The sequence below is a fragment of the Myxocyprinus asiaticus genome, chromosome 19 (assembly GCF_019703515.2).
Source record: "Myxocyprinus asiaticus isolate MX2 ecotype Aquarium Trade chromosome 19, UBuf_Myxa_2, whole genome shotgun sequence".
Classification (NCBI taxonomy): domain Eukaryota; kingdom Metazoa; phylum Chordata; class Actinopteri; order Cypriniformes; family Catostomidae; genus Myxocyprinus; species Myxocyprinus asiaticus.
Window position 1 is genome coordinate 29,320,239 of NC_059362.1, and position 13,844 is coordinate 29,334,082.

The 13,844-nt window shown below is 41.7% G+C and overlaps 1 protein-coding gene across 1 annotated transcript in view; it reads right to left on the bottom strand.

The window, feature by feature from the left end:
* ryr3 (ryanodine receptor 3) overlaps window positions 1–13,844 on the bottom strand; it is a 134,627-nt gene that overhangs the window by 48,080 nt on the left and 72,703 nt on the right. The window contains exons 35-40 of the mRNA XM_051645022.1: window positions 13,045–13,245; window positions 12,183–12,285; window positions 11,489–11,623; window positions 7,321–7,594; window positions 7,054–7,168; window positions 4,563–4,695 (exon numbers count right to left, since the gene is read on the bottom strand). Of these exons, the coding sequence (XP_051500982.1) occupies window positions 4,563–4,695; window positions 7,054–7,168; window positions 7,321–7,594; window positions 11,489–11,623; window positions 12,183–12,285; window positions 13,045–13,245 (961 nt within the window). The remainder of the gene's footprint in view (window positions 1–4,562; window positions 4,696–7,053; window positions 7,169–7,320; window positions 7,595–11,488; window positions 11,624–12,182; window positions 12,286–13,044; window positions 13,246–13,844) is intronic.

Below are 13,844 nucleotides of genomic sequence, written 5' to 3' on the forward strand. Positions count from 1 at the left end.
GCGGTAGTTCGGGAGAGAGCCACATGCAGCTGCCATGTGTGTTTGTGTTCTGTGTGTCTTTTTGTTTAAGTTCTTATTAAATATTATTTTGACTGGGGTTGTACTTGCTTGTTTTGATTATCTGGGGGGTTACTAACCAACTTGTGATGATATTTTCTGTGGTCCTCACTATTAACCATGTGCGACCCCGCAGACACATGCATGGACGCAACGTATAATTTAAATTCATTTAATCCGACTGATCTCAGTGCAGAAGACTCTGTGCTGTCAGTAAAGGGTTAAACTTTCAACGTACAGAGTCATGTGACAAAACAACATGGCACCGACCACAGTGGAGTTTGTCTTTGGGAGAAATGCAATAAAACGTCCTGGTTACTTTCGTAACCTCCGTTCCCTGATGGAGGGAACGAGACGTTGTGTCGATGTAGTGACACTAGGGGTCACTCTTGGTAGCCCCAAACACCTCTGCTTTTTTAAAAAAAGTCCAATGAGAATTGGCAAGTGGAATTTGCATGCCACTCCCCCGGACATCCGGGTATAAAAGGAGCTGGTATGCAACCACTCATTCAGGTTTTGTGCTGAGGAGCCGAGACCAGGTCCTGGCCATTTCAGCGGGTAGTTCAGCATTGTGGCAAGAGGGACATAACGTCTCGTTCCCTCCATCAGGGAATGGAGGTTACAAAAGTAACCAGGACGTTCCCTATCTGTCACTCACTCGACGTTGTGTTGATGTAATGACACTAGGGGTCCCTATACAAAACGCCACAACTAGCTGAAATGTGTTGCGTGAACTGGCAGTGTGTGATGGGCAGACTGCTGTGTGCCTCATAGCCAGCGCACCAGGCTGTCACGTAACCTCCCCCAATGCTCTTATGAGCGTCGAACGGTCCATCAGGAACAAGTCGACTGCCCAACTATAGGGACAGGCTAGCCCAGCCAAGGCCTCTTTTCCCTCTCTTTTCTCCCCAAAAAGAGTGGAATTTGTTAACTGACTGGGAGCCATAAGTGTCTGCGTCGGTGGGTGTCCCTCCCAAGGGGAAGACACTGCGGAGACCACACCCCGCCCAAAAAGAGGGGGGGTATTTTGAGTGGAATACGTCACATGGTCTTACCGAGTCTTGTCGGAAGTATGTCCTGTGGAGAGGTCCCATGGTAGGTCCTACCCGAAGGGGGAGGAGTTTCTACAGAGCATGGCGACCAGGGGCAGAGGGGTCTCTGCCCAAGGAAGACGCAGTTTGCCGTCAAGTAAACAATTTTGCGGAAGATATCACATGGGGTCGCCTTCGGGGAACCAGCACATGTGGAACACCTACCTCAGTACAGGGGCTCATTAGCGCACGTATTGGGCCGGTCAGCAAGTTTCTCCGCAAACTCAGCTGCCAGAGGGCTAAGGAGGAAAGTCATCCAGGGATCACAGTCTGTGAACACGACTGGGAGTCAAGAGCGCACGTCTTCACCTCAAGGGAGGGGAAAGGCGCTATGCGCAAGCGGTACACCCGGCCAGTTGTCCCGGAACTTACCTGCTCGTGCCTGCCAATACACGGGACGAGACCGGCTCAACCCGGAGATTGTAGAACCTCGCAAAGCTGTTGGGTGTTGCCCAGCCCGCTGCTCTGCAGATCTCTGCCAAAGAGGCACCACTGGCCAGGGCCCAGGAGGCCGCCACACTCCTGGTGGAGTGGGCTCATAACCCCGCAGGGGGTGGAACGTCCTGAGCCTGATATGCCATTGTGATGGCATCAATGACCCAGTGGGTGATCCTCTGTTTGGAGACAGCTCTTCCTTTCCGCTGTCCACCAAAGCAAACAAAGAGGCTCTGCTTGCGATCCAAATAGATGCGTAAAGCTCGCACCGGACACAGCAACCAAGGCTGGGTCTGCCTCCTCCTGGGGCAGCGCTTGCAGGTTCACCAGTTGATCCCTAAAAGGAGTCGTGGGAACCTTGGGCACATAGCCCGGTCGGGGTCTCAGGATCACATGAGAGTAACCCGGACTGAATTCCAGGCACGATTTGCTGACAGAAAATGCCTGCAGGTCCCTTAGTCAAAGGACTATGGAGAGGTCCCAGGAGTGTGAGATCCGAGAACAACATCTGGGTGGGCCAGTAGGGTGCTATTAGGATGATCTGCTCATCGTCTTCCCTGACCTTGCACAGGGTCTGTACAAGTAGGCTCACTGGGGGAAATGCGTATTTGCGTAGTCCAGGGGGCCAGCTGTGTGCCAGTGCATCTATACCAAGGGGTGCCTCGGTCAGGGCATACCAAAGCGGGCAGTGTTAGGATTCCCAGGAAGCAAACAGGTCTACCTGTGCTCGACTGAATCGACTCCAAATCAGCTGGACCACCTGAGGGTGGAGTCTCCACTCTCCCCTGAGGGTAACCTGTCGTGACAGCACGTCCGCTGCGGTGTTGAGGTCGCCCGGGATGTGAGTGGCTCATAGCGACTTGAGGCGCTGCTGACTCCAGAGGAGGAGATGGCGGGCGAGTCGTGACATGCAATGGGAGTGTAGACCGCCTTGGCGGTTGATGTATGCTACCAATGCTGTGTTGTCCATCCGGACCAACATGTGCTTGCCCTGGATCAATGGCCGGAACCTCCGCAGGGCGAGCAGTACTGCCAACAACTCTACGCAGTTGATGTGCCAACGCATCCGCAGGCCAGTACAGGAGCCGGCGGCTGTGTGCCTGTTGCATATGGCACCCCGGCCCATCTTGGAGGCGTCTGTTGTAACCACGACATGCCTGGAGACCTGCTCTAGGGGAACCCCTGCCCATAGAAATGCAAGGTTGGTCCAAGGGCTGAAGAGGTGGCGACAGATCGGCGTGATGGCCACGTGATGTGTCCCGTGGCGCCATGCCCACCTCGGGACTCAAGTCTGAAGCCAGTGCTAAAGCGGTCTCATATGCATCAACTCGAGCAGTGTGGCCGCCGCTGAGGATGCCTATGCCCCAGGAGCCTCTGAAAAAGTTTCAGTGGAACTGCTGTTTTCTGTCTGAACGCCTTCAGACAGTTCAGCACCGACTATGTGTGCTCGTTCGTGAGGTGCGCTGTCATCAAGACTGAGTCCAACTCCAGACCAAGAAAAGAGATGCTCTGAACCGGGAAGAGCTTGCTCTTTTCCCAGTTGACCCGAAGCCCCAGTCGGCTGAGGTGCCGGAGCACAAGGTCCCTGTGTGCGCACAGCAACTCTCGAGAGTGAGCTAGGATTAGCCAGTCGTCGGGATAGTTGAGGATGTAGACGCCCACTTCCCTTAGCGGGGCAAGGGCAGCCTCTGCAACCTTCGTAAAGACGCGAGGGGACAGGGACAGGCCGAAGGGGAGGACCTTGTACTGGTACGCCTGACCTTCAAAGGCAAACCACAGTAAGGGTCTGTGTCGAGGTAAGACCGAGACGTGAAAGTACGCGTCCTTCAGGTCTACCGCCGCGAACCAATCTTGATGCCGAACGCTCGCTAAAATGCGCTTTTGCATCAGCATCTTGAACGGGAGACTGTGCAAAGCCCGGTTCAGTACTCGCAGGTCCAGGATTGGTCGCAACCCACCGCCTTTCTTCGGTACGATGAAGTAAGGGCTGTAGAACCCTTTCTTCATCTCGGCTGGAGGGACAGGCTCTATCGCGCGTGAAGGGTAGCAATGTTCTCGCCCTTCACCGAGGTGAAGCGGACGCCGCTAAACCTGGGCGGGCACCTGGCAAACTGAATCGGGTAGCCGAGTCAGACGGTAATATGTACTTTAGCACATATTTTCCTATATTTACTGTGCATTATCACAATGAGAATCAATGGGTTCATCCAAAAGCTGAAAAATGTTGCTTTCAGAGGCTTTATACGGAGTTAGGATGAAAATAAGGTGCATTTCGAACTATTCTGAGACAAGTGCAGACAGGCAACACTGGAGGTTAAGTCATTCACTAAATAGGGAGCAAGGGAGTATCCTATAGTGCATTCAATTCAAACTTCCTATCAAAAGTTCAGTTTCAGGCTGCAGATGATGTTAGGACCACTCAACATGTTTGGCAGACATGGGACAATGGTAATCAGTACATAGATTCAGAATTTACAATGTATAAATTTATTTTAACATGGTTGGCAGTGATTGGATTATGCTGGCCATTACTTTGAATCAGAATTAATTATGCTAATTTCTGATATAATGTCTGTTACATCTCAAAAACATAAATAACCAACACTCCTGGAAACATAAACAATTTTATTTTTAAAAAATCTGACTTTCTATAGTTTGGTATTATTTACAATTTCAATCCCGCTGTCCGCATATGTTGGCATATATTTTTAGGAAAATAATTTGCTCTAGAATTTTTTTTTTTTTTTTTTTGCATGTTTGTTAGGTGCTACTAGTTACAAATCAAAAAGGGAAATGGGTGTCAGGTCTCAGAAGGTTAAAAAGGGTCATAAATCATCCAAATAATGTTTCTCTTTAAATTGATTGATATTAACAGGTTTATGTGAGGGTTAGGATATAGAAAATATCATAAAAACCATTGTGTCTATAAGATGTCCTCACAATATAGTGAAAAAATTGTGTGTCTGTGTGTGTGATTACCCAGTCCCACGCTGCTGTTCTCCAGGAGGTAGCTCAGGTGGTCAAACATAGCCTTCTGATTCTGTCGGCTGATGCGGCAGAAGTAGCACAGGAAGCGACAACAGCTGGCCACCATTTTGGGGAAGGCAATCTCCTGAGAGTTAAAAACAGCATTTATTTCAGCTCTGGGCAGAACAGGATCATTTCCTTCACACCTTCACAAATTAATCTTTCATCTTTTTTGCATGTGTGTCCTGTGCGGCATCTAAATGTAAGCCGGCAATGTAACATACTTGAGATATCAAAACATTACCCCAGACATCTAATCCAGGCTGAAATTTGATAGGCTCAGCTCCGCCACATATACAGTACATGCAAATATATTTTCTGCTTCATTTGAGCAGGATAAATGAACCAAGGGTATCTTGTCACCCTAAATGTCTGGAACCTATGTCTCTTGACGTGAGGCCTCCTTAATGAGGCTGCCAAACAGAAATGAGAGACACTGTGGTCTATGCAGTACCCCCCCACCACCCCCCCAGCCTTCATGTTTGGCATAGTCATAAGTATTAATGCATAGTCCAGACGACTGATAAACCCCAAAAAGGACTGGCATGAGAAGCAACCCATTACACCTCTTCTTGTCTTAGCTTTGGCCCAATTGCCACACCTATGCCATAAGGAGGTATTAAGCTGTTAGACATGGGGCACTGTAGGTGCTGTATCTGCCCATGTACTCAGCTATCCTTCAGTAAAGATATCATGTTTAGTTTACAGAGGTCTGGTTGAGATGGGTTTGGTCCAACTGAGTCATAGTAATGAGACTGTTTTTATCATTGAATAAATTGGATGACCAGCTGGAACATTCGGTTAAAGCATTAGGATCTAAATCTATAGTCTTGTCGTATTTTGATTAAACTGACAGACGAAACAAAAACTGAAGTCACATGATCATAATATATCAAATCAGCAAATAACACAAACAGAACATAACACTACCACTAAGAATTTGCAACCACAACAAAAAATAATAATACAAATCGACTAGTCAGTCTAAAGGAAGCCATGTATATTTAGGTTGATGTAGGGTCAGGTCATGTCCACCACACACCGATCAGACACTTTTCTTAGGGGGCCTTCACACAGGACAAGTTCTTGTGTTTAAAGCAGCTGGATAAAGCACAGAAGAGTGGAACAAAATGTAGGAGTCTCAAGTAGGGATGGGAATCATAAGGAATCTACTGATTCAGGTTCCAACTCCTTTAAATGATTCCGGTCAGAGACTGTTTAGCAGAGACGGGCCACTTCTATTAAAATGAGAGAAATTGGAATGCCCAACGGTTAAAGGATATAAAAAGGAAGTTTCGCCTTACAGGTAAAAGAGCCAATCACCTTTTAGATACAGACATCGCCTGTCAATGCACATTAGCTATGCAAGCGGGAGATTGCATTTTTCTAGTGTAATCTGAGGTAAAAAAGCACAATTTATGATTCAAGCATTGTCAGATTTTACTGCTGATTTTAAATATGTTATTTGATCGTAATCTTGACCAGTCGTTTTGGAGATTTCGGTTTTTACCCATTCAGGTAGATAGGAGTGTAAATAGCTTCCCGGGAGTGTTCCAAAGATGGCCGCTGGTGGACTGACTTGCTAGAAAGAGTCTTTTTTTTTACTTTTGAAGAAGAAATATTTGGAAATAAGAAGTGTAGTTCTTAAAGGATTTATTGCCCCCATTGCTGTGTGTTTTAAAGTGTAGATTTAAAATGACCGATTTATAAGAGTCATTTGTTCAGGAATCGGGCAACTCTGTTCATGTTATAGATTCAAAAGAACCAGCTCATTAGAGCCATTCATTCAGGAATCGGACTACACTGGTCGCGCTGTAAGTTATGTTTTGCTTTAGTAGCAGTGTTGCTACTAAATACTCTTGGTGTCAAGAGTATTTTAGCAGGGTGTTGCGTCCGTATCAGCAGAATAATATACATTCGAGAGCCATTAATAGAACCGAAAATCATGAAAATCATATGGTTCGATATTTTCTTAAAAATGGAACCAGTTCTGAATAAGAACCGATTTTTGGTTTTCAATCCTAGTCTAAAGACATGATTTAAATTTTTTTTTTTTTTAACTATACCTGGCCTCTTGTAACGCAATGCTCATGGTGTAAGATGCTGAAAAAACTGTGCGAGACACAACGCAATGGCTAAAGACGGCCGTCTGAATGTGTAGATAAAACAACATATAAAACAGCACAGACTGAATCCAAGAATGCTTAACTGACAGATATTCAAAAACATATAGGCTGAATCTCTGTAACTTTTTTATTGCACAAAACTTTCATAGTCAACATAAAAAATGGAGACCAATAGATTATGCATAATAATGGCATATGCATTGCTCACGATTATAGGAGGCGATTTAAAGTTCGACAGTAATTGTCTTGAAATTTGTTACACAACTGGTGTTTTCATGGCTGTACAGCCATTCATTTTAAGGCCACCCATAACTCACCTTATTCTTGTCTCCGCCCAGCACATTGACCATGACCTCCATTACCGTCTCGTGCATGCCAAGAACACGCATCAGATTTGGATGCTGGTAGAACACTTTGTTGTTCATGATGTCCCTAGGTGAAAGAGTGGAAGTGAATGAGTAACATTTTATAGTATGGGGATGTAGAAAGTGGAATGTGAAACCAACAAAAAATTTTATTTTGTTATCAAAGAATGACATGATCTAGAATGACAGAATGCAGAGCTCAGCACTTGACTCTCTTACCCCAGGCCGTCAATCATGAGCTGGCCCTCCTCTTCCCCCATGCGGACACTGAGTAGTGAGCGGATCTGACCCAGTGAGGCCAGCAGGTTGATTGCATCCCCTACAGACTTTGCACTGATGGTGTAGCTCTTCCTCAAGGCCCTGAGCAACTCACCGATCCCATCATATTGCCTCCTCAGAAGGCTGAACATGCTGCGTACCAATGCCGGGTCTTGGATCTTGCACTCCTGTGCCCAGCTGACCATCGTCTGAGATATCAACTCCTTCAGGTTGGCTGAAAAAGACAGAAAGAGTAAGACAGTGTTCAAGATTCTGTTTCTTTTGCTTTGTTTTCTTGTGAAATATTATTTATGGAAGTTCTTGGTAATTTAACAATGAATATGGATTCAAACTGTAATTGGTGCACTACAAACAAATTCTTTGTAGTATAATAATACACTGTCATTTCATAGGGTTCCCACCATTTTTGACCAATGAATTTCCATGACTTTTCCATTACCTTTTCAGGCATTACTGATTACTGGAAATTATTTTTTTTAAATCCTTTTAACTCTGATTGACCGATTGGCAAATGAATCATTTGGACTTTTTTTCATCTGGACATTTGTGAACGATTTCGACTAATTCATCGAAAAGAGGCAACTCAAAAGAACAATTCACCCACAAAACGAACATCACAATGTCTTGCGAGAAAGTTTGGAGGAAGTAAATCAGCTTAGTCGGACTGTCTGTCTTGCCAGTGCCATCAGTTGCGCTCCTGCCTCCCGCTGTTCTGTGCGCATTTAGAGAGAAGCTATGTACACTTAAAAAAAAACAAAAAAAAAACACACAATTCACTCAACAGAGCTACGGCATCACGTTATTAGGTTGAATAAGTTCCGGGTCAAAAGCCTACTCGTTGTTCTGGCGACCATACGTATCAGCACTTATTTTAGGTGGGCATATGCAAAATCCTAAGAAAGATAGGTGGGCATACGGCATATGCCTGCATATGCCCTAGACTACACTACTGGCCTTTACGATGATCTTTAGCCTCCGACGAACTTCTGGTAGTGTCAGAAATTTAGCATTGCAGCCGTATAGTGTGACTGCTATTACGACGGCCAGATGAGAAAGTCCGCACCTCTCTCGCATCCCAATTCACTTGGAAAGAAAACTGCTCTGCATTGCACCACAGCAATGTTTGTGCCCAATTATCACTCTACTCAAGCTCTTTCAATGTTTTTTTTTTTGTTCATTTTACATAAAACGTTTTAATAAATAAATAAGCAGAAAATACTTGAAGTGTAACACTTCAGCAATATGAAAGCATTATTCCCTGAATTAAATAAATACAGAGCTTACAAATTAAAATAAATAAATGATTGTATTTTCTTAACACTTTTTTCTTTACATTTATCATGCATTTTTTTACAACTGTATTTTAATTACTATTTTACTTTTAATAAATTTGCTTGAAATGTCTGTGAACTGCTTTAGTTAATATTCACACCACTCCAATTTTATAAAAATAAATAAATAAATAAAAAAAAGTTTGAACGATTTATATTGTTAAGTATTTATGGGACGTTTTATTTCAAATCAGCAGATACAACTGGATACAATTATAGAAATCTACGTCATGTTTGTGCATTATCCATAGGAAATTTGCAAGTGCGATATATTATTAGTCAATATGATTTTTTGCAATTTTGGTTACTAATCTAAAAGAGGAGAAAGACGTACTATAACCCACCTTTTTTGTTTTCCCCAATGAGAACAGAGAAGTTTGTAATTTTTCAGGTCACAAGTCTTTTTATTTCCACAATGAAAATTTGCTTGTGGTAGCTAATTATTAATGTAGGCTACCTCCTGCACTCACGTTCATTCTCAACATCTGTAATTTTTTTGTATTTGTTATCAGGCTTATAATAGGCCTATTTGACAAAATCCATCTTTCTTTTTATATGTTAGCATAAGCATGTGATGGAGTGGTATTGGAGCAATGGAAATGCTGATGTCCTGACTTTCAGAAAAAGAAAAAAAATGCTCCTCCAGGGCGGGCAAATCTCGCCGTTTTCGCTTCTATTCCGCAACGCTCCCGTAACATGACTCATGTTCACTGATTGGGATGATTGGGACCACAGTTCACTACAATGTGTATTGTACAGTCTGACATAATGTCGCACAGTGTGCCATGGCAATATCAATGCATTCATATCGTACAGTCTGACAAGCAGCAATCTAAAAGGACTGTAAAAATCCTGCAGTGTATAGCGGCTTTAGTCTACAAGTGTTTCAAATCATAACTTATCCATATACTGTATGATATGCACTACTAGTCAAAATTTTTGAAAAACTTGACTGAATTTTTGTTTCTCATGATCTTAAAAAGCCTCAGAACGAAAGCATCTATGTTTAGGTCAGTATGGGGTGGGTTAGTCAGTGCAAAATTGTCACACCTTGCATGAGAGGGGCAAAATAGCATCTTGTGATCAGCTGAGTCAGTTTTCAAAGTGCTACACATTTTTGCTTCATCAACAGAAATCAACAGACCAGCACTGTTCGTTCAAGCCAAGGCTGGGATCATTTCCATGATACCATAAATCTGTCATGTTAAAGCTCCAAGGTATAGTTTCTAACACAGCTAACACATTTTACCCAGAGAGACCTATAAAAGCTATATAGTCTGTGCTCAATATGTTAAGACCATTAGACTATTAGACCATTAGACCATAAGACCATGTAGTCTATTAATATTTTCTATTCATATATTGCCCTTGCATGCAGTTCTTAGAATAGCTGCTCTAATCACATACTCATCACAAGAGATAGCACTACTGGTGCTTTTTGTCCAACATCTGCAAATTACATTCATTTTAATATGTACCTGTCCGCCTATCTCTGGTGATATGATTTGGTGTTAATATTCTTGGGGTCTTTAGAGCAAATGCCCTTTCATGCACATTTGCAGCTAAGTGCTGGCTATATTTAATTTGGGAGGCTATAAAGCAAATACAGTATACAGTAGAAATGGCTCTACTGATCAGATTTGCTGACTTTTTGATGACAGTTAATCACTTAATATCTACATTGCATCATTTCTGGTTCACACTGTACAGCAAACAGCATCTGGCATTGCATTTTTAGTAACTTAAAGGTAATACCCTAAAATTTAAATTGTGTCATTGTTTACTCACCCACCTGTATGATTTTCTTTCTTCCATGGAACAAAAAATGTTAGTATGTTAGTCTCAGTCACTATTCACTTCCATTGCATTATTCTTCTGTACAATGAAAGTGAATGGTGACCAGTGTTGGGTAAGTTACTCTAAAAAAGTAATTAATTACTAACTACTAATTACATCTTCTACAGTGTTAGATGTACTAATTACTCTGTCTAAAAAGTAATTGCATTACTTATTACTAATTACTTTCTAAAACCCTTATCAACCTCCACCAGATGAATAATACAAGGATAGACATGAAATTGTTCTTTAAATTCTTTCAAATAAATAATATAAAATCAAATAAATTATTCATGAACTGGCCAAAGAATGTAAGGGAGCTGCATTAAATTAGAAAACATACATTTTAACATTAGATTAAATTCACTATTGTTTTATACAGAATTGTTCTATAGTCTATACAGTATTAAACACAACTACATCAGAAGTAACTGTAATTAAATTAATGAAAAAATAAGAGTAATCCTTTACTTTTTTCAGTGAAGTAATTTAATTACAGTAATTAATTATATAGTAATGCATTATACCCAACACTGATGGTGACTGAGGCTGTCATTCTGCCTAACATCTCCTTTTGTGATCCATGGAAGAAAGTATACAGGTACGGAGAGTAATACAGGTATGGAAAAACGTGAGGGTGAGTACATTTCTGACAAAATTAAAATGTTTGAGTGAACTATTCCTATAAGTTTGACACACTGTATTTAGCTCTGACATGTACATTTAAGCATATTCGGTACAAATCAAATAATTTATGCAATGCTTAACAACTTGCTTAAAAAAATATTTTCTTGAGTGAAGTTTGCGCAGATTAGTTTAGAATGCCCTGACCCTCAGGAGGCAGTCTTTGTAACCGGATGCAACAAAACACAGGATATAAAGACAAACATCTGTAAGAAAAGGAAAATGTTTGAAGAATTTGGTAATGATAATAGCCATACTTGGAGCAGCCTGTTCTTGCTCAGTTGGTCGTTCCTCAGTTTTTTGAGGACGACCTTTAATCTTGTATATTATAGCCATCAAACGGCCTTTAAGAGATGTGTCCTGCTCCTCCTCCTCCTCTTCCATAGGAATGCCTGCATACACACAAACAAATAAAGACAAACACTATTTATGTGCCTATTCAAATTAATTGTGCTGCCACTGGCATTTCTATATGAACACATGTGGTAGTTGATATTAAATACTTTTGGGAAGTTAACATATACTGCGTTGTGATATGCTATATTCCACCTAAATCTATTTCAAACAGCATTTCGCTAATCATTGCAGAATTATTATGCATACAGTTTATATGACCAGTTGAGAGACTACATGTAATATTTGTACTTTTTAAAATTCCTGTAACTCCACAAGACAATGTAAAACTAGCCAGTGAAGCCAAAAGGTGATTAATTGAAAAACGTAAGAAATGGTGAACAGTTGCAACACCTAAATTATGCACTTTCACTTATGCAAATTTATCCACATATACATTTTTATCAAAAATACTGATGTTGGTTTAAACTAAATTGAATATTAGTACCAATATAGTACAATTTGTAAAAACAGTCTTTTACTCTCCATGTACTTAGAAAGAGAGTCGAGGTGGGAATGGAGGTGCAGATGAAGAATAGAGAGAATTGATTAATATACCACAATGTAGTCGCAGGTCATCATGCAAGCATTGGAGCTCATCTTGCAGCTCCTCAGGGCAGGCACAATCATCACCAACACTGAAGTTCAGCAGCATGTTTATCTGCAGTGAAAAAGTATGTGTTTGAACATTAGATTTGCTTTGGGGAAAAGTATTGCTTCTCAACTCAAACTAAAACATATCTGAAAAATCTTTTCTGATTTGAAATATGATGGGACATGAAATATACATTTCATAAGCCTAACTTTTCACTGAGATTATGTAACATTTTAATGGAAATCAGCAGTATCTGTAAGGGACTTTTCTGTTGCCCTGGTTACAGAGACAGTCAAGTTTATTTCCAACATGACTTGTCCTTTAGCATCTAAGCACATAGGCTAAAGTACAAGGGTTCTTTCTTAGCGAGATATGGTGTGCAATTTGAACAGGTTGAACAGGGTTCTGCCAAGCAGTCGTAATCAGTGACTTTGAGAATATTGAAGTAGGCACAGAAGATGTAGCAAGGTGTAATTAAAAAAGTAAAAATTAATAATTCAAAAAAAAAAAAAATCCATTCTGACCACTAGAGCTGTACTAAGCACAAATAAAATGACAATGAAGTCAAGACCTTGGCATGGATTATTGGTAGCACTGTTCAGCTCTTTTCCCTCACATCCTCCAATGAAAGTCAAATATACAAATATATATTCTAATGCCAGGTTCCCATCCCAGAAATTAGGTTATCTCTAGAGATTCTGAGCTCAAGTGCATTCATTCTGAGGTACATTTTCACTGTAATTTGGAAATATTTTTGAGGAACCCCTGGGCCTGAGGTAGTCAGAGTTACCCCAAAAGAGGTCTGGGTCTATGTAGATGGTTTACCTGCTCTTGAGGAGGTGAGCGAAACTCCTTAGTCTTCTTGGCAGTGACAGCGGCTGACATGTTGAGGGCTTGCATCAACTCGTTGTAGCGGAACTTCTGGTTGAACTGGAGCTTGGACACAAAACCATCTGCGAAGGCGACGATGGCCTCAATTCGCTGCTTCAGCTCGCAGTCACAGAAGTAGTGCAGTAGTTCACACATCTGCACAACAAAGAAACAATCAAATAGTAACAAAAAAGACCAGCATTTGTTGTGTTTTGGATGCAGGTCTAATCCATCTTAACCAGCAAGACTACCTTGATCAATAAGCTTCACCAGAAAGACCATGCTGGTCAACCAGCATCACCAGCTCAGTTTTGCTGGTGAACAGCATGGCTTTACTGGCCCACCAGTTAGACCAACATCAAACCATCTCTTACCAGAATAAACCAGTCTAGAATATTCATGCTGGTTTAAACTGGTCCTTTCAGCAGGGGTGCTGGCTTCTACTGAGTTGATGTTTTGAGAGTTGCAAAATTGGTTGGTAATTTTCACCTTCACAGAAAACATTTGCAATTTCAAACCATACACACATTTTACAATGTGTAGATTTGTAGAGCTTCTTCGGGCCCTGTCCACCAATGCAATATTTCTGAAGACGTAGAGTTCTTGCTGCGTTTTGGCCTCCCTATCACATATAAATGGCCTCAGTCACCATCAGTGTTGGGTATAATGCATTACTAAGTAATTAATTACTGTAATTAAATTACTTTTTCATTGAAAAAAGTAAAGGATTACTCTTATTTTTTCAGTATTTTAAT